At 42.2% G+C, this 21,795-nt stretch overlaps 1 protein-coding gene across 5 annotated transcripts in view; it reads right to left on the bottom strand.

Moving 5' to 3' along the window:
• The window catches only part of LOC142495769 (A disintegrin and metalloproteinase with thrombospondin motifs 2-like), a 1,094,144-nt gene that overhangs the window by 351,299 nt on the left and 721,050 nt on the right, over positions 1–21,795 (bottom strand). For all 5 annotated transcript variants that reach the window (XM_075601705.1, XM_075601706.1, XM_075601707.1 and 2 more), the window contains 2 exons: positions 11,097–11,260; positions 9,964–10,123 (listed from right to left, as the gene is read on the bottom strand). In XM_075601705.1, the coding sequence (XP_075457820.1) occupies positions 9,964–10,123; positions 11,097–11,260 (324 nt within the window). The remainder of the gene's footprint in view (positions 1–9,963; positions 10,124–11,096; positions 11,261–21,795) is intronic.

Raw genomic sequence — 21,795 nt, 5'->3', positions numbered from 1 at the left:
ATGTGGTGTAGGGTCTAAGTCCCTTAGTTGTAACACACCATGTAAAGTATTTGGAATGTGGGGTAAGGGAGACACAGTAGGACGTAGGTAGGTGACCCTGTCTCCATCTGTAGTTGTGGATAACACTCTGCCCGCAGATAGCTAGACCTGGAGACATGGGTGCTTAGGGGAAGGTAGGTATTAAGAAAGGAAGAAAAAGCATGTGGCCCAGGCACATGTAGAGTAAAATTGCCCACAAAAAAGGGGCATATGCATATAGGGCCAGGCAGGCTAGCTTATTGGGTGATATTCAACACGGAGGTACACTGTTGGATGTATGTGGATGTGAATGGGGTTGATAGATTCCAGAGGACACGTCAAATAAATGGGGAGAAAAGGAATTCCTCATTTAGTCCCCTGGGGGCCAAAGTACCCAGAGTGTAGATCCACCGAGATTCACGTTTTAGGATCTCGTTGTCCCAGTCACCTCCTCTACTATGATTGGATACGGCCTCAATCCCCACAAATTTAATAGCTGTAGATAATCCCTGATGTTGGTTGTGGACGTGGTTCGCAACAGGGGTATCTCGATGGTTACGGATATCCCCTATGTGCTCAAGTATCCTGTGCCTTAGTTGTCGTTTCGTTTTACCAATGTACATTTTCTTACAGACACAGACGATCTGATAAACCACGCCCATGGTTCTACAATTAATAAACTGACGGATGTTAAAATTGTGTGTGTTATTCCAATTATAAAAAGTCTTAGTGGGAAGACAGGAGGAGCAGGCGGTACATTTGTGACATTTAAAAAAGCCAATGGATCTGTTAGCCAGCCACGTCCCTGTGGATGGTCTTTGATAATGGCTGTGTACCAACAGATCACGCAGGCTGGTGGCTCTCCTGCTTACCAATGTCGCCCTATCGTTTAGGACCTCTCTCAGATCCACATCCTCACGTAGTACATGCCAGTGTGTGTTCATGATGTTAGTGATCTCTGGCCATTGGTTGTTGAACGTACCAATGAAACGTATCACCTGTTTTTCAATGGGTGAGGTCACTTTCTCATCCAACAGTGTGTTCCTGTCTGTGAGCCTAGCTCTCTGGTACGCTCTCTTAATGGCCCTATCTCCTGATCTCCAAAACCACACAGGGGACCCTAGCTACGTCCCTTCACAGGAAGTCCACGGCTACGAACAGCCTCCTCAGAGCGGATAGCCATCACCCTAAACATCTGTTGAGGCGGATACCTACTGGCCAGTTTTTACGCCTGAGGAGGAACTGTTCCTCTAACGAGGATTTCGAGACCCAGTCAACAACCATGAAACAAAGATTTATAGAAAGGGGATATAGCAATAGGGCCATTAAGAGAGCGTACCAGAGAGCTAGGCTCACAGACAGGAACACACTGTTGGATGAGAAAGTGACCTCACCCATTGAAAAACAAGTGATACGTTTCATTGGTACGTTCAACAACCAATGGCCAGAGATCACTAACATCATGAACACACACTGGCATGTACTACGTGAGGATGTGGATCTGAGAGAGGTCCTAAACGATAGGGCGACATTGGTAAGCAGGAGAGCCACCAGCCTGCGTGATCTGTTGGTACACAGCCATTATCAAAGACCATCCACAGGGACGTGGCTGGCTAACAGATCCATTGGCTTTTTTAAATGTCACAAATGTACCGCCTGCTCCTCCTGTCTTCCCACTAAGACTTTTTATAATTGGAATAACACACACAATTTTAACATCCGTCAGTTTATTAATTGTAGAACCATGGGCGTGGTTTATCAGATCGTCTGTGTCTGTAAGAAAAAGTACATTGGTAAAACGAAACGACAACTAAGGCACAGGATACTTGAGCACATAGGGGATATCCGTAACCATCGAGATACCCCTGTTGCGAACCACATCCACAACCAACATCAGGGATTATTTACAGCTATTAAATTTGTGGGGATTGAGGCCGTATCCAATCATAGTAGAGGAGGTGACTGGGACAACGAGATCCTAAAATGTGAATCTCGGTGGATCTACACTCTGGGTACTTTGGCCCCCAGGGGACTAAATGAGGAATTCCTTTTCTCCCCATGTATTTGATGTGTCCTCTGGAATCTATCAACCCCATTCACATCCACATACATCCAACAGTGTACCTCCGTGTTGAATATCACCCAACAAGCTAGCCTGCCTGGCCCTATATGCATATGCCCCTTTTTTGTGGGCAATTTTACTCTACATGTGCCTGGGCCACATGCTTTTTCTTCCTTTCTTAATACCTACCTTCCCCTAAGCACCCATGTCTCCAGGTCTAGCTATCTGCGTGCAGAGTGTTATCCACAACTACAGATGGAGACAGGGTCACCTACCTACGTCCTACTGTGTCTCCCTTACCCCACATTCCAAATACTTTACATGGTGTGTTACAACTAAGGGACTTAGACCCTACACCACATGTCACTGAGATATGTAATTGGTATCTACATTAATTGGGTACTGTAACCTTAAGAGGTCTGACAAATCAGTATGACACATCCAATTCAGGTCTCTGCTGTCTACATCTGCATTTACGAGAAACACACATAATACAGCATGATCATGTAGTGTACCCAAGATGCAGGCACTGCACTATGTTTAAATCACCAGGGGTTATTATCCCCACACCATGTGCAGGCCACATCATGATCAAGACTAATCAATTTGCTGCAAAACTGACAATACGACAGTTCAGGCCAGCAGGCGATCTGGGGGAAACACGCCCCCAGCGGTCGCTATGGCAACCGTTAGCTACTTAAAGTGCACATTGACAGCGTGCATGTACCTTTGAGAAAGCGCGATCACGCGCGAAACGTGCGTCAGGTGACCAGAACGTGGTGACGTCACCGCATCCAAGATGGCGCCCCCGCGATTGTAGCTGCTGCCTTGAGACCGGGACACTTCTCCCCTGGCATTCTACTCCCCTTCTCCTCCACATATGACGGCGCAAAGGACGATACAAGCGCCAAGGAGCTAAGTAGTACATCTCACCAGTGTGCAACACATTTATGTCTAGGGTAATAGGAGTAGACTGCATTATATGTTTTGCCTCCTTCCCCACACAGCTACTAGAGTGACAGCCTTACTACTATGCAGGATACTTACTTTACTGCTATATAACAGGGGGGCTGAGTCTGGGGCAGTGCCCACCTACCGTGAATAGCACTAGCTGTTCTTGCACTGTGCATATTCCCTACATGGAGACACAGTATGATTAATGAGTCAGTGTGTTGTATGCCCCTAAACCAATCAGGTATTAATATTGATTGGGTCTGATTAGTGTTGTTCACCGGTTTCAAGCTAGATTACTATGTATGTGACCTCTGCACCATACCAACGGTAGTATACAGAGGCTATAACTGGATACGGTCCTTGAACCGTGCCTCAGGGCGCCCACGAGAGCACACTTTGTGCTTGCCCTTTGCAGAGCTCTCACATCATCCAGCTACATATCTCTATGTGTACATCCACACATTATTTTTTGTGTGGTTTAGTATTTATTTTTATTTTTATCACTATTATCTTTTTTGCGTCGTTGTTGTTTTCACCCTGTTCTGGTATTTATTTTACACACCGTATAAGTGGTCTAGGGACATCACACAGATGTATACTATCTGACCATTCGGCTTTGAGTTAATCACCCCTCCAGATTTAGCTTCAATGACCTACATCATGTCAGGTTCATTGAATTATTGATATTAGGATTTCCATAGGTGATATGGGCCTCCCATTCTGGAGCTACATACAGGGGATTATCTGAGCGAAGCAGTCCACATTAAGGTGGTGTAATATCAATATCTCCTTACGATTGAGGAAGATTTTGTTGGTTTGCCTTTAAGGGGCTGGTCCTGGACTGTATATACCATGCCCCTCTTTACAAATATGTTTTAACCTTCTCTTGCGATTAAAAGGTTTTTAAATATATACTCATATTACAAATTACTGGCCTTTCTGAGTGCATTCAGGGAGGAATCTTTTTTCTGTCTGTTTACATTACCCTATCCTCTTTTGCACCAGTATTTGGCACGACTCAATAGTCACTACTGTTTTCATTTTCATTCTCGCTGATGCGGGAGCATCCCCATCCCCTCCCTTCCCCTCTTCCCACTCTTGGACTTATTTGATTAATAAATAGTTAACTCATATGGTCTTCACAGTTACACCCAGGATACTGCAAACACTACATTAAAAACAGCTCCAAGTAGGAGACTGACAACATTGCGCGTCCAACGCGCGTTTCCCTCCAGCAAAGGAGCTTCTTCAGGGACAAGTATTCTTGCATCCCAAATGCATAACCTTACATTTATCTGTATTAAACCTCATCTGCCATTTACCTGCCCACAGTTTCCAGTCTCTCCATGTCCTTCTGAAGAGAAATTACACCCTGGTCTGATTCTACTAACTTACACAATTTAGTATCATGAGCAAAGATGGAGACTTTGCTCTGGATCCCAACCTCAAAGTCATTAATAAACAAGTTATAAAGCAGAGATCCCAGTTCCGATCCCTGAGGTGCTCCACTCACGACTTTATCCCAACCTGAAAAAGTTCCATTTATGACAACCCTCTGTTGTCTGTCCTTTAACCAGTTTTCAATCCAGGTGCATATATTATTACTGAGTCCAATTTGCTTTATTTTGTAAACCAACCTTTTGTGTGAAACCGTATCAAAAGCTTTTGCAAAATCTAAGTAGACCACATCAACTGCACCACCCTGGTCTAAATTCCTACTTACCTCCTCAAAGAAACAAATAATGTTAGTTTGGCATGGTCTATCCTTCATAAATCCATGCTGACTATTACTAATAATTTTGTTTTGCATTAGGTATTCCTGAATATTATCCCGTATTAAACCTTCAAGTAGTTTCCCCACTATTGAAGTCAGGCTTACAGGTCTGTAATTCCCCGCTTGTGATCTAGCTCCCTTTTTAAATATAGGCTCAACATCTGCTTTACGCCAATCTTGTGGTACTGAGCCTGTGGAAATGGAGTCCTTGAAAATTAAATATAATGGTTTGGCTATTACTGAGCTTTGTATGTCAGCTTTTGCACTTCTCTTTAAATGTCTGTAGAAGATTGTGGATTGTATCTTTATAGAAGCTGCAGCATAAATTCTTGAGCAGATAAGAAACCATTTAGAGTCTACTGAACATTTTACTTTGAGGCATCATACCCCTTATTTGTGTATGTAGGGTTTTATTGTTTTATATTATACATCTATCAAGACTTAAGGAAGAAAAAGTCTGTGGCACCAGGATAATTGCACTACGTGGGGGTCCATGCTTCTGAATAGGACCCCCCTTCAGCGTAAATTCTCCTGTGCCTTGACCACCATGATCGTGCAGCAGTGGCACCGAAGACAGTAAGGCCTCAGCCAGGTGTGCTCGGTGCTTAGTTGCTTGCAGAGCAAGCAAATTTGAATTTGTCGTCTGCAAGCCAGTCACATGAGCGGTTCGCCAAATGAGGGCGAACCAGCTCCATGACGTCATGGCAGCGCCCCAGTCGCGCACCCAGCCGGCCACAAATCTCCCGGACGAGCAGGGAGCCTGGCCGCAGACTAAGCCTTACTATAACTGTATATACAGTACTCTTTTTTTATGGTGCTACACTTGTGGTTACAGATGTACAGTAGCCAGACATACTGCCTTTGCGGCCGCGAGACAATATTTTGAACCCCACTGTTTCCTTCTCCCTCCCTCCCTCCTTAGCCATAAGTTACATGAAATATCTTTAACATTTTTTGTTTTCTGTGGAAAGTCCTACAAGGTATGGGGATTTTGTGCATTACATTTTGGTTATATACAAAAGTTTTAAAATGTTCTCAGACTAATTCATACAGGGATTCCTAACACTATATCAATTAATATTTTTTCCAATATTTTATACAAGACTAGCTGAGTGCCCCGGCTAGTTTGTGGTGTGGGGGTGGCATTTGGGTGGTTGGGTGGGGAGTGGTCCATGCGGCCCATGGCGTTGTGCGGTGGTACTGCTGCTGTGGCTGTACTGATGGTGATTGTATCAGGGTGCTGATTTGGGAGGGTTTGGTGTTGATGTGGGGATGCTGATGTGGGTGTGGCGATGGTGGAGGTGCGAAGATGCTGATGTGTGGGTGCTGATGGGGGCTGGGTATGGCGGGGGCAGAGAATTCCGGTGTGCTGATGTGGTGGTGCTGGGGATACTGTGTGTGTGTGTGTGTGTGTATGTATATGTGTGTATATATATATATATATATATATATATATATATATATATATATATATATGTGTGTGTGTGTCTGTGTCTATGTGTGATATATATATATATATATATATATATATATATATATATATAAATATATATATATATATATATATATATATATATAATGTGTGTGTGCATACACGTGTGTGCGTGTATATACATGTGCGTGTGTATACATGTGCATGTATACGTGTGTATACACGTCTGTGTGTGTACACACGTGTGTTTGTGTGTACACATGTGTTTGTGTGTGTGTGTGTACACGTGTGTGTGTGTGTACACATGGGTGTATACATGTGTGTGTGTGTGTGTATATGTGTGCATTTGTGTATACATGTATGTGTGTGTATACATGTGTGTGTATACATGTGTGTGAGTGTGTGCTAGTGTGTATACGTGTGTGTGAGTGTGTGTGAGTGTGTATACATGTGTGTGTATACGTGTCTGTGAGTGTGTATACGTGTGGGTTAGTGTGTATGCATGTGTGTGTACATGTGTGTGTCTACATGTGTGTGTGTCTGTGTGTCTACATGTGTGTGTGTGTGTGTGTGTATTTGTGTCTACGTGTGTGTGTGTGTGTGTGTGTGTGTGTGTGTGTGTGTGTGTGTGTGTGTTTGTGTGTGTGTGTGTGTGTGTGTTTGTGTCTACGTGTGTGTGTGTGTGTGTGTGTGTGTGTCTACATGTATGTGTGTGTATACATGTGTGTGTGTCTACATGTGTGTGTGTGTGTGTGTGTGTGTGTGTGTCTACGTGTGTGTGTGTGTGTGTTTGTGTCTACATGTGTGTATGTGTGTGTGTGTGTCTACATGTGTGTGTTTGTGTATGTGTGTGTCTACATATGTGTATGTGTGTGTATGTCTACATATGTGTGTGTGTGTGTGTCTACATATGTGTGTGTGTATGTGTGTGTCTACATGTGTGTGTGTGTGTCTACATGTCTGTGTGGGTTTGTGTCTACGTGTGTGTGTGTGTGTGTGTGTGTGTGTGTGTGTGTGTGTGTGTGTGTGTGTGTGTGTGTGTGTGTGTGTGTGTGTGTTTGTGTCGACGTGTGTGTGTGTGTGTGTGTTTGTGTCTACATGTGTGTGTGTATGTGTGTGTCTACATGTGTGTGTGTATACATGTGTGTGTGTGTGTGTGTGTGTGTGTGTTTGTGTCTACATGTGTGAATGTGTGTGTGTCTACATGTTTGTTTGTGTCTACGTGTGTGTGGGTGTGTGTCTACGTGTGTGTGGTTGTCTACGTGTGTGTGTGTGTGTCTACATGTGTATGTGTGTGTGTGTGTGTGTCTACATATGTGTGTGTGTGTGTGTGTTTGTGTGTGTCTACATATGTGTGTGTGTCTACATGTGTTTGTGTGTGTGTGTCTACATGTGTGTGTGTGTACGTGTCTACATGTGTGTGTACATGTCTACATGTGTGTGTACGTGTGTGTGTCTACATATGTGTGTGTGTGTCTACATATGGTGTGTGTGTCTACATATGTGTGTGTGTGTGTCTACATGTGTGTGTGTGTGTGTGTCTACGTGTGTGTGTGTGTCTACATGTGTGTGTGTACATGTGTGTGTGTGTCTACATGTGTGTGTATCTACAAGTGCGTCTACGTGTGTGTGTGTGTGTCTACATGTGTGTGTCTACATTTGTGTGTGTGTCTACATGCGTGTGTGTGTCTACGTGTGTGTCTGTGTCTACATGTATGTGTGTGTGTGTCTACATGTGTGTATGTGTGTATGTGTGTGTATGTGTGTGTCTACGTGTGTGTGTCTACATGTGTGTGTCTGTCTACGTGTGTGTCTACGTGTGTGTGTCTACGTGTGTGTGTCTATGTGTGTCTACGTGTGTGTGTGTCTACATGTGTGTGTGTGTCTACATGTGTGTGTCTACATATGTGTGTGTGTGTGTGTGTCTACGTGTGTGTGTGTGTGTGTGTGTGTGTGTGTGTGTGTGTGTGTGTCTATGGGTGTGTGTGTCTACATGTTTGTGTGTGTGTGTACATGTCTACATGTGTGCGTGTGTGTGTACATGTCTACATGTGTGTGTGTGTGTGTACATGTCTACGTGTGTGTGTGTGTCTACATGTGTGTGTGTGTGTGTGTGTGTCTACATGTGTGTGTGTGTGTGTGTCTACATGTGTGTGTGTGTGTCTACATGTGTGTGTGTGTCTACTTGCGTGTGTGTGTCTACATGTGTGTCTACATATGTGTGTGTACGTGTGTGTGTGTACGTGTGTGTGTATGTGTGTGTGTGTGTCTACGTGTGTGTGTGTGTCTATGTGTGTGTGTGTGTGTGTGTCTACGTGTGTGTATGTGTCTACATGTGTGTGTGTGTCTACATGTGTGTGTGTGTCTACATGTGTGTGTGTCTACATGTGTGTGTGTGTGTGTCTACATATGTGTGTGTGGCTACATATGTGTGTGTGTCTACATGTGTGTGTGTCTACATGTGTGTGTGTGTGTCTACATGTGTGTGTCAACGTGTCTGTGTCTACGTGTGTGTGTCTACATATGTGTGTGTCTATATGTGTGCATGTGTGTGTGTCTATATGTGTGCGTGTGTGTGTGTGTCTACATGTGTGTGTGTCTACATGTATGTGTGTGTGTCTACATGTGTGTGTGTCTACATGTGTGTGTGTGTGTGTCTACGTGTGTGTGTGTGTGTGTGTGTGTCTACATGTGTGTGTTTGTGTCCACATGTGTGTGTGTATGTGTGTCTATGTGTATGTTTCTACGTGTGTGTGTCTACGTGTGTGTATATGTGTGTGTTGGAGGAGGAACGGACGGAGGGATGAGGCCAGAGAGGAAGGAATGTGTGTGGGGGGGAGCTGCTTACCTTACAGCATACAGCCAGCAACAGCTCCCTCGTGCAGCCCGGGGAGTCGCACCCCAGCTCAAGTCATCTGCTAGGGAGGGGCGGGGATCGGACGAGAGCCGGACGGAGAGCACAGAGGGCATGTGGAGGGAGAGAGGGGGGGAGCTGCACAGAGAGCACATAGGGCATGTGGAGGGAGAGAGGGGAGAGCTGCACGGAGAGCTGAGCCCTGAGAGCTGCAGAAGGCATGTGGGGGGTCTGTCCTGAAGGTGAGGCAGCGGCAGCAGCGCCGAGGAGCGGGCGCCTCTGCTCGTGGGTAGTGTTGTTGGAGGCGCCGGGGAGGCTGGGGTTTGCTGTGAGGGGGAGTGGGGAGAGGTGAGGCGGTGGCACCGAGGAGCGTGCGGCGATGCCCGTGGGTAGCGGGGTGAGTGTGACCAATGAGAGTTGTGCGGGGGCGGGCGGGCCAAGGGAGCAATCTGATTGGCCGGAGGCTGAGTGACAGAATGACGGACCAATCAGATTGCCCCTAGACACAGACATACAATGGTTTAAAAAATATAGATATAGATTGAAACACACATTTCCTCCTGCATGGTCCCCTCAATATTTGTACTGGCAGTGGTAGGAAATCAAAAGAGCTGCTAGTGGTATCATTACCAGTTTGCCTGGGAATAAGCGGAATGTCACAAGAAATTACTACATTTTTCTTATTCATTGTTACAGCTGGTCAATACCTTCTGAACAGGGGGGTTCTCAAGGATTAGATAATTGACTGAAATTAGATTAAACATTGATTTGTTGGGGGCTGCTGCCTTAAAGCCAATATTGTTTCCCTTTGTTCCTAATCTTAGTGGAAATGCATCAAATGATTTTCTTTCAACATTTTATTACATTACCTCCTCCACAGGGTTTGGAACATTGTGACCATTTTTTCAAAGCCCATTCATATGCCACCACTTCTTCTTCAACAACATTATTGTTATGTACATTTAAGGAGTCTTCATGGATCATGTATTTGTAAGTCAATGAAATTTTGACATTTCCATTAGGAATTACCTGGTAAACAAAAAATATTCATCATGAATACATTGATTAATCTGTAAGAAAGCTTATGAGCAATATGACTCAGATCCTCGCAGGGTAGTTTTTAAGTTCATAGGTCCATGTACTCTTCCATTTTCACTAAATCAGCGCAACAACATGATTACTATAGTTAATATGGCTAAGGTTTACTAACATTTTATTATATATCTGCATACAATCTAAAAGGAGTGGAGATCAGCTGTTATTGGCTCCAATTATATTTTTCATAGTGACTGGGAGGGCATTTGGCTGGAAGTAAGAACAAATGTTTTTCCCAAATAGGAAGGTTTGACATCATATCATTAATTGAATATGGCTTTTTAAATATTCCTATTAAAGTTATCTGAATAATATTGCAATCTAGATTTTGACAATACATAGAATTTCAAAATGCTTTTACTGTAAGTAAAAGTAAATGGTTTAATCTCTGTATTCCTGCAAACATTTTTTTAAATGCATATACAGTAAAATGTCTAGCATTATGTAAATATGTATTAGTTTAAAACATTTTTTAACAGGGTCACCTTTCAGGGTTAGTTCTATATTGTCCAAAGTGGCTGTTTGGGCCGATTGCAGCTTAAAATTTACATTGATAGCCGTGAGGATTTTTTACGAAAACAGCCACTTTAGACAATGTAGAATATGGCATCTAGACTGCACTGGGCTCTGGGGAGCCCCCTTTATACCTAATATTTCAAATGCGTATACTCCTGAAGATTGCATCAGATTCTAAAAATTAAAACAGCGTTGGATGGGGCAAGAATAGATCTCATAAAATAATAATTGTGTTGCAGTAATCATCGCTGACTGCTGCTTTAAATTATAAACCTATTGCCTACAAATGTAAATATTCAGAAAATGTACAAAATAAATTGTCTACAAAATCAAATGATAATCACATTTAAGTACAGTACTGTAGAAGTTATTGCAACTTTCACAAACTTACAAGAACAACGATTGCATTATGCAGAGGCCCCATGGTCTGAATTGTTTCACGATTGTCATCACTGCGATATTCCCATTCGATTCCCATTTTCACAAATACTTTTGAATTTGATATAATGTTGTTGTCATTTAAGATTAATTTTCCCGTTGCTTGATTTCTAATTGCTAGAGATATAAACATAAATGTAGAATTACACACTTTGGCTATGTATTGGATTGTTATACTTCAGTTGGATAATGCAGCTACATAATGCTAAACAATTCATGTGTCCCTCTCTTAAAAAAAGAATGCAAAAACTCTATGTCACGGTAGCCCAGTACTTATTAACAATTTTATATTTTTGGGATTCTTGATTGAACACAACAAGAAGGGCAAAATAAATTGTCATTTATTTCCTTGATAGACAAACACACGACAGAATACACTTAATACAACACTTACTGGGATGGGGAAACAAAATTAAATGTCCTTTGAACGAAAGCGCAAGAAATGCAGTCTCTGTTTGAAAGTCCGTTAGGCTAGATCGCAGGTGGCCGATCTAATAACTCCGCCAAATGAAGGAATTTCATTCTGGTTCATTAGAATTCGTTCGGGAGTCACCAGGGCTAACAAATTCCAGAGTCTGGGGTAAATCCTTAGTTGCGATCTTGTTAACCTCTTGCGTCTTGGAACCGCTACTGCTGACGTGACCAGAATTCTATGCAAAACTTGTATATGTTATGAATCACACAGGGGATAGCTCGGCGGGCAGGTTTATAGGGTTCACAGACCTATCTCTAACATGCATGCCCAATCCCCTCCATGGAAACATTTAACCCACCAATCCCTGATTTGCCCGAAGTTTGCAGACCGAGCAAAAAGAGCTTTCCAGTTTGCAAAGCGCATGTGTCAGCCTGACACCTATGCGGTTTAACATACCGGGGGTCCACCCTCAACTTGGCGACTCTCTGTCTAGGGTTTGGTCCCAAGGTGTCAATGGCTCATGCTGAGTACCGGGATCTGGCACTCAGCCACTTCCCGACCATTTTCACACTTGGAATCTTTGAGGCTTTTCAACCCTGCACTTCACTAGACTTACAGTCTCCCACTTAGCAGGGGGTCTTTGAAGTTTAGGGAGGAAAATACCCTCAGCTCATTCACCCTTAGTGTATTAACATACTAAAGGATTTTTCCCGGGCTTACAGAAAAAGTTTCTCCCTGACTGTACATTTAAAACTTACAGTATATGACAGTTTATTAAAACAATATGTTCTGCTTATGCCACTGTAATGAATTTGATGTGTGTGGTTGACTTTTTATTTGGACTTGCACTCCAAAAATTGGAGTGCTAGCTGTCTCCGTTCGCAAGTTAGCCCGCTTAATTGAAAGACTTTCTTGTGGGATACCAAGTTCACCAAGTTCTCACGTCAATTGACCGACTTCCATGGCAATAGACTTTCCACCTTTCAAGTTACGCGAGCTAACAAGGTACGGATACATTCTGTCGAAAAACCACTTCAAATCTAACCGCAAGCCACTTATCCAATTGACTTTGCGGTTACGAGGTCGAGTGCCTGAAAATGGATACCTATTCTACAATGCAGACCTCCCGTATACAGCCACGCTTCTTCAATCAGCGCTGGCTTCAGCACTCACAACGCCATCTTGTGCCTGAAAACCTTATAGCACACTTGGTATGTAATTCTATTACTGCAGGCAGGGAACAGGCTGCAAAATGGGGATAAGAAGGATGGGGCAGGGGCAAATACATCAGTAATGCATATACTTTTAACCCCTTCACTCCCAATGCGAGTTGGGGTTAATCAGCCGGGTATAATTCCTTTATTAAGGGCCTGATTAACCCCCCCCCCCCATCGCCACACTCTAGCTACAGTATGGTCAATTAGCATTGCTGAAGCAAGTCAGCTAAAAACCTAGAAGATGACTGTCTATTCAACGCACAGTAAATTTAGGCCATAGTGGCATAATTCCTGTTGGAAAAACAATTATACAGTATTTTAAAGGTAAATGCAAAACATCTGAGCTGACTCTCTGATGCTGCACGATTTAAACTTAAAGCAGCAATTCCCACCCTTTTTTTGTTTTACACAAACAGAAAGAGGGCCCCCAAAACACAATCAGGCTATTGTTAGCTCCAATGCCCCTTCAGTTGTTGCAATATTTACCCATTTATGTGCTGGTATTTCTGGTCCTTTTTGAGAAATCAATATGACTACTATCCAAGCCTGACTCCCACAGACCAATAGGAACATAATGACATACAATACAATACAATAGGAAGTTACCTAATGACATCACAGCTTCCTATTGCAAGACCGCTGTGGCCATTCTTAATTACACTGGCGACACACTTTATTCGAGCTCGGCTAGTCCCACGAATTCGGGTATACCCGGGTGTATTGAGGTTTGTGACTGTTTTCTGCCCGAGTGCATTGAGGTATTTTCTAGGCAGGGATTGAAGCATTTTATTCCCACTGGCTGCAATACTGCACAGTATATATATATATACTGCATTACAATTCATTAATTTATGCCATCTGGTAGACACACGAAGCATTGCAGCCTATTAAATCCTAATCATTACAATTTAACAGATCAGCCGCCCGTCAGCCAGGCATGAACCCAGGCTGGGAAGGCAAACACAACGGGGCTTGTCAGAGGTGAGGGGTGGCTCATTCCAGGTATCTGCCAGGTACAAACTGGGCATTTGCTCGAATAAAGTGTGTCGGTGCAGTATACTTTCAGTTTACCGGCACATAAAAAGGTAAATATCTCACGAACCAGAAGACCACTGGGTTCCGATTGTGCAAAAAAATAAATAAAATGGGATTGCTGCCTTAATATGACAATGTAAGGGTTCTGAAGAATACACAAGAAAATACTTAGGTCAGGAATAACTAAAACAATTGTCTTGAATGGCAGTGAAAGACAGATCAGGTGGGAAAACTTGAATAGTGGCTTTGTGAATCCTGGCCTTATTGTTATATGCACACTATGTTGTGGGATATTTAGTACAAACTAATGGCTGTGAGAACAAAAGCAAAAACAGTACCAGTTTTATTAAAAAAAAAAAAAAAATCCCAGAGAAAGCAATGAGATTGTATTCAATATTAAATATGTTGCAGTTGTATTGAATTGGCTTGATTATACTTAATATCAATGCAGAATTATAATGAAATAACATTAACAATATTTTAGTTTGCTATATTGTTATGCGTCTTTTTTTGTGTATTGTCATCAAATAACGATGTGTTTTTTTTTAAAGTTTTTGCATTACTCTCAGACAGACACTAAAATAGGGCTTTTGCTAAGGAAAGAGAGAGAGAGAGACAGAATGGAAGGAGAGATAGGGAAAGGTATTTCAGGTGTGTTCACAAGTGCTCACACATTTCCCTATGTAAAATATAGATTAATCTATTTTAAGTTTAATTAAGTCAATGGGGCCTCTTCTAATTTGGTCAATTTCCTTCTCACTCTAGGAAAAGCTCTATTTCAGAGTCTGAATGAGAGTAGCTAAAATAATAATTAAGTAATAATCCCCGAAGAACAGGGCCTTTAGCCCAGCAGGAGCATAATTGGCCAGTAATGCTCTATATTTTGGGGATTATTACTATTATAGGTGAATTTATGCTTTTTTTCAAATGTATTTAATAAATAATATAGACAATTTTTATTGTCATATTGATTTTTATAAACATGATATTGTACATTTTCTTAAACCTTTGTTTTCTTTCTTAAACCCTTCTACATTTTCTTTTGAACTTTTACTATACTTGCCTAATAAAATAAAATTGTAAAGATACTACTGCCCCCCTCTCCACACACACACAAACACACATACACACATTACATTTCCATAGGTGGCGAAATATACATTGTGTTTTTGAATGTCAGATGTCATCACTGACGCTGCATTGGCTCGAGGTCTGAGAGCAGGAGTATTCTCAGTGTAGTTCTCCTTCTGGGATCCTAGGTGCCTCTGTGTAAGGATCCGCGCTGCGGGTAAACTCGCTTCTAGCGCCTCCTTACCTTTTCCTTGTGCCGCCCAGGCTCCCCGGCGGCGTGCCTCACTCCTCGCGGACCCCTCCATGGCAGCTCCCGCACTTCTGGGACCCAGGCTTCCAATTACTGGTGCCGGGCACCTGACTCCGCCTCCTCTGACGCAGCACGCGTATCACACACTTCCTTGCCCTTGCTCCATCAGGTCCGACCCTCAGGTCCTTCTCCCCTATCAGGTAATTCACCGGGCCGCTCTTCCGCTCCTCTCCTTGCTCCGATAGGCCCCAGCTTCCCAGGCACTTCTCCCCTATCAGGTCCTCCCTTGGGCCACTCCTCTGTTCCTCCCCTTCCTCTGATAGGTCCCAGCCCCCTATTTAGTCTCACCTCACCATTACCTCTTTGCTCTGCATAGCTTCTGTACCTAGGTGCTGTCTGCTGTTGCCTGGCCCCTTTTGTCTTTCAGTTCCTGTTCTGTCCCTGGATATTCTGCTCATCTCCCTGGATTTCGACCTTTGGCTTTGGACTTCGTTTATGCTGCTCTCTGGAACCCCTTGGATTTGGCTTTGGACTTTCTACCTTGCAGACTTCTATATCCCCTGGAAACGGCTTACGGACACTCTACTACGCTGCTCTCTCCTCTCCACGACCCAGGCTTACGGACACTCTACTACGCTGCTCTCTCCATCCCACGACCATTGGCTTACGTACTTTACCTTTCACCGCGCGAGTTGGCAAGTACGGTACCCTTTCTATTTTTGTTACCCGGACCATCTACGCTACTTCCACACTCCGGCTGTGCTCCCGTTTACTGTTAGGTGTGTGGTATTACTCCTTTCCACCTCAGTCCCGGGGTCTTGTCTGGCTTGTGGGTAGGCCGAGCGTTACACTCTGATTTAGTTACGTCATTCTAGGAATAAATTGAATTATATCAGGCTTAACCTTTCCTCTCTAGCTGGTCTCCCATAAGCACTGTTAGAGTTCATCTGTTAAGATTTGTAATATTGCAGACATTCTATGAATCAAGGTGCCAGATAGGGTTTTGTATGGTGATTGCTAGATGAGTTATTCTCTCAATTGGGGCATTTATAATTTATTAAGCATCATAGGCTCCAGATATCCTGTAGGCAACTGTATTAGCCTTACAATAGGGGCTCATAAGTAATTACTTAGCCTATCTATCTATACAATTTAGGAATCCTGATGTATCATTTTGTATTCAATACAACTATCAATTAATCTCTCTGCCCCCACAGCATTTTAACCACATTTAACCACACTGCAGTATTCTTTTATAATAGTTCACGTTAAGAATCTTTCTAATGTTTAATATCACACGCCAGAGCACATTTACCAAGTAACAACATCATATCATTACAAATTTTTGTTACTAATGTGACAAGAGTTTAACTTGCGATCCCTACAACATTATCATCATAGGTGGAGCTAGCTAACCACTATAATCATAGCACATCTGGGATCCTTGTCACCAATTTCCTATTTAGTATTTTCTTTTTAAAAGCTAAATCAATTTTAAACTAATGAATATCTATATTTTAACATGTTGTCACTGATGTATATCATCATGTATTAATCATATCAATGACATGGAATCACTCCTTGGGCCTCATTCAGAGAAGGTTCATTAAAAAAAATCACCGGACCATTTAAATCACCCTTTTTATGAGCGTTGCTATCACGGTATTCAGAAAGCCTTCATTACCTGTCATAGCAAAATTCACAAAACGGGTGATAAGCTGGTGATCTGATGAACGACCCTCTGAAAAGGCCTTACCCGGCGAGTTGTATCTGCTGCAGAGAGAGCTGCTCTGAGAGAGCCGTCTCTCCCTGTGCAAATATCGCCTGAAATTTATGTGTATAAATTTTAATTTTGTTAATAGTTTAGATGAGCAGGGGGTCTCCTGAGCTGAACCGCATTGGTTTCAGCCTCAGGAACCCCCTACTTCCCGAGATACAGGCCTCGTTATGGGGTGCCAGTATCTCCTATGCATTTTATTCCCATGGTCCCGTGACGCGGACATTTAAATGCATAGGAGATACTGGCCCCCCATAACGGGGCCTGTATCTCAGGAAGTAGAGAGTCCCTGAGGCTATCCGCTATGGTAATGAAGTTTAATGTAAAATGCATTTCTATTGCACAGGATTCATGCCAGGAGTCTCTGGTGCTAATATTAATGGATATCAGCTCCAGAGATTCCCGGCATCAATCCTATGCAGGAAAAATGCATTTTTTTTCTAAGTCCCATCTCGCCACTTCTCTGCAGGTTTCCAACACCTTTAAGTCAACTTTTTCTGGCGTGAGAATTTTGTGATAAAATCACCATTCTAGAGCGGTGATAGGCGTTCATAGCCAAATAACTGCTACTAGAATTGCACGAGTTTATGAACATGCAGAAAAGTGGTGATAAGTGGCTAATCACCGCTGCCTCTGTGATTTTTTTTATGACCAATTTTTTTGAGCGATTCAATCTTTTATTACCCACTTATCACCGCTTACTGAATAGCAGTAGGCATTTTGGGTGATAAGTGCTTGATAAGTGGCTTATGAATGCTTTCTGAATGAGGCCCCTTACGTGATATCAGAAAAAGACAAAAAACCTGCGCTCAACCCACATTATGTAATATGTATATTTATACTGATTAAAGTAGGAAGAGCACCAAAGTAAGAGGAATCGCTTTTCTTTTCAGCTACTTTTTTTGCATACATCTATCCACACATACATACACACAAACTACACTCCCGCTCTCCATAAAACACATAGGGCCTTATTCAGAGAGGCTTCATAAAAAAAATCGCCAGGGAATTTAAAATGGCTTTTTTGGGGGCGTTGCTATCACGGTATTCAGAAAGGCTCGAATACCAGTGATAGCAAATGCCCAAAACGGGCGAGTTGCTGCCAGAGAGAGCATCGAGCCTCTGAAAAGGCAAAAACCAGTGATTCATTTCTGCTCTGAAAGAGCCGCCTCTCCCAGCTGAAATGTCGCCCGAAAATATTTATTTAAATATACATTTCTGTAATAGTGTAGAGATGCAGGGGGTTTCCGGAGCTGAACCACATTGGTTTTATGTCCGGGAACCCCCTGCTTCCCGAGATACAGGCCAATTTATGGGGTGCCGGTATCTCCTATGCAAGGAAATGTCCCGGTCACGTGACGCGAGACATTTCAATGCAGAGGGATACCGGCACCCAATAAATGGGCCTGTATCTCAGGAAGCAGGGTGTCCCCGGACATAAAACCGACGTGGTTCAGCTCCGGAGACCCCCTGCACCTCTACACTATTAAAGAAATATATATTTAAATAAAAATTTACAAACACATCAATACACGCCCCCAAATCTCCCCCCTCCGCTCAAACCCATACAGTACAGTAATGGGCAAAATAACTATTACCAGATATGGATAATAGATTATTTGCCCATTATTAAACACTGCAGTCGCATACATAAATAAAATAAATAAATAAAGTTATACTTACCACAACAGCATGCCCCTCTGTCCTCCGTTGCCAGAAAGCATATATACAAAATAAATACATTCTAATGGCCCCTAACCCCTTAATCACCTTAGCGGTTCCTAACCGCTATAGTCATTAAGGGGTTAACCCACCCTGACCCGGGAGGCCTAAGCACCGACCCCAGACGGACTATACCCACCCTATACCCATTGAGTAGTATAGTGGTACATCATACCCATATAATAATAATATGGGCATGATAAGCCTCTATAGCACTCAATGGGCACCCTAATAAAAATACAGTAATACACAAGACACACAGTAATAAAAGCCAACTAAACTACCAAAAAAGACCCTTCACTAAATACAAACAGTAGCCAGCTAATCCAATCAATATAATCAATAGCAAAATCAACATTGAATTAATTAAACCATTATCCAATCAAAACAATTAATTCAGAAAACAACTCAAAATGAATAGTAACACTAACCAATGTAAACAATGAATTAATCCAACATTAATTAATGTAACCATTAAAAGACAAATAAATAAATTAAAACTATCTCGGAAGTATCCATAAAACACCTTAGCTAACATAATAAACATTAAGTACAAGCGAACACCAATCGCAAAGCTTTTATTACATTAACCATAAACAAACAATCACATCCACATCATTAACAAGCGAGAAATGCCCCCCAAATATTGGCATAATAATGTATTAATCTGTACCCTAAAGAGGTACAGATTAATATATTATCAATCAATGTGCCTCCCCCAAAAAATAAAAAAACACATCCAAAGAATAAACCTGTAAAAAGAGGCATTTACAAACATTGAATATCTTACTTACCATTAGAAGCGGTGGCCCTCCGACTCCTGGGGAAACAGGAAGCTCACGTACCTTGAAGGCCTCCAACAGCATCCAATGACATCCGCCATAAGGATCCGGCTCAGGTACCCCAATCTTCTTTTTTCTTTCTTTACTCACCGTCTTCTATCTTCATCTGCAACCATTTCTTGTTCTTCTTTATCTTCTTTCTTCATCTGTCAATCCAAATTACCCCATGTTAAATCCCAGCCGATGCTGTCTCGTCGGCTTCTTGGGCTCAAATGAGGCGTCACGGCCTTAAATATGGCTTGTGACGTCACATTTACCCTCAAAATGGTTAACAGCCACCTGATTGGCTGTTAAAACCATGTGCAGACTTTATTTTATTTTTTTGCCGTGACGTCACTTAAAGGGAATGATGCCAGCCAATCAGAATGGCTGTGCTTAATTTCCCTTTAAGATGACATCACTAAATCCAAGATGGCCGCTGTGTCACAAGGTAGTTCAGCCAATCAGAGTGTGGCATTTGTTCCCACGATCTGATTGGCTGAAATACCATCTGACGCCAGCTTCGTGACGTCATCTTAAAGGGAAATTAAGCACAGCGATTCTGATTGGCTGGCATTATTCCCTTTAAGTGACGTCACGGCAAAAAAAAAAAAAAAGTCTGCACATGGTTTTAACAGCCAATCAGGTGGCTGTTAACCATTTTGAGGGTAAATGTGACGTCACAAGCCATATTTAAGGCCGTGACGCCTCATTTGAGCCCAAGAAGCCGACGAGACAGCATCGGCTGGGATTTAACATGGGGTAATTTGGATTGACAGATGAAGAAAGAAGATAAAGAAGAACAAGAAATGGTTACAGATGAAGATAGAAGACGGTGAGTAAAGAAAGAAAAAAGAAGATTGGGGTACCTGAGTTGGATCCTGATGGCGGATGTCATCGGATGCTGTTGGAGGCCTTCAAGGTATGTGAGCTTCCTGTTTCCCCGGGAGTCGGAGGGCCACCGCTTCTAATGGTACAGTAAGTAAGATATTCAATGTTTGTAAATGCCTCATTTTACAGGTTTATTTTTTGGATGTGTTTTTTTATTTTTTGGGGGAGGCACATTGACTGATAATATATTAATCTGTACCTCTTTAGGGCACAGATTAATACATTATTATGCCAATATTTGGGGGCATTTCTCGCTTGTTAATGATGTGGATGTGATTGTTTGTTTATGGTTAATGTAATAAAAGCTTTGCGATTGGTGTTCGCTTGTTCTTAATGTTATATTATGTTAGCTAATGTGTTTTATGGATACTTCCGAGATAGTTTTAATTTATTTATTTGTCTTTTAATGGTTACATTAATTAATGTTGGATTAATTCATTGTTTACATTAGTTAGTGTTACTATTCATTTTGAGTTGTTTTCCGAATTAATTGTTTTGATTGGATAATGGTTTAATTAATTCAATGTTGATTTTGCTATTGATTATATTGATTGGATTAGCTGGCTACTGTTTGTATTTAGTGAAGGGTCTTTTTTGGTAGTTTAGTTGGCTTTTATTACTGTGTGTCTTGTGTATTACTGTATTTTTATTAGGGTGCCCATTGAGTGCTATAGAGGCTTATCATGCCCATATTATTATTATATGAGTATGATGTACCACTATACTACTCTATGGGTATAGGGTGGGTATAGTCAGTCAGGGTGGGTGCTTAGGACTCACGGATGGGTGAAGGGGGTATTAGCCCTAAGGATGGCTGTTTAGGCATTGCGGGTGGGTAGCGGTTGGGTTTACCCCTTTATTACCTTAGCGGTATTAACCGCTAAGGTAATGAAGGGGTTAACTCCCCCCGCAAAACCCCCCCGCAATACCTAAACGGCCACTAAGGGCCAAATTCCCCCTTCACCCACCCCCGCTAGCCACTGTATTGTATTGAACTGTATGTTTATATAGTATGCCTGGCACGGGTGTTTAACCCCTTCATTGCCTTTGCCATACACAGAAAATATGTAACACATTCCAACTAGCCACAGTATCTTTAAAATAATGTAAGGCATTGTATTTAATGAAGCAATGCTTGCAAAGTAACTTAAAACCAAAGCATTAAGGTTATTGAGGATATTTCTTGGTTGTGAACATGCAATAGTGATCGCTTATCACGATACATGTAGCACAAACACAATATGATCCAATTCTTTTTGTGTGTGTGTGTAATGTATGCATATAATTTTCTGGCCTCTATGTCACTTATGAATTAAGGTATTAGTTAAACTGAAATACATGGCACACATGAATGATATTCACAAATCATTATATAAACCAGTTTAAAATAAGAAGAATGGCTAGATAAAATGAGCAACTACATTTTCTAGTTCAGAGAAACAAGTGTAGTAGC

Source organism: Ascaphus truei, chromosome 5 (assembly GCF_040206685.1).
Source record: "Ascaphus truei isolate aAscTru1 chromosome 5, aAscTru1.hap1, whole genome shotgun sequence".
Lineage (NCBI taxonomy): Eukaryota > Metazoa > Chordata > Amphibia > Anura > Ascaphidae > Ascaphus > Ascaphus truei.
The sequence above is the reverse complement of the archived record's forward strand: the minus strand, read 5'-3'. Positions and strand labels throughout refer to the sequence as shown.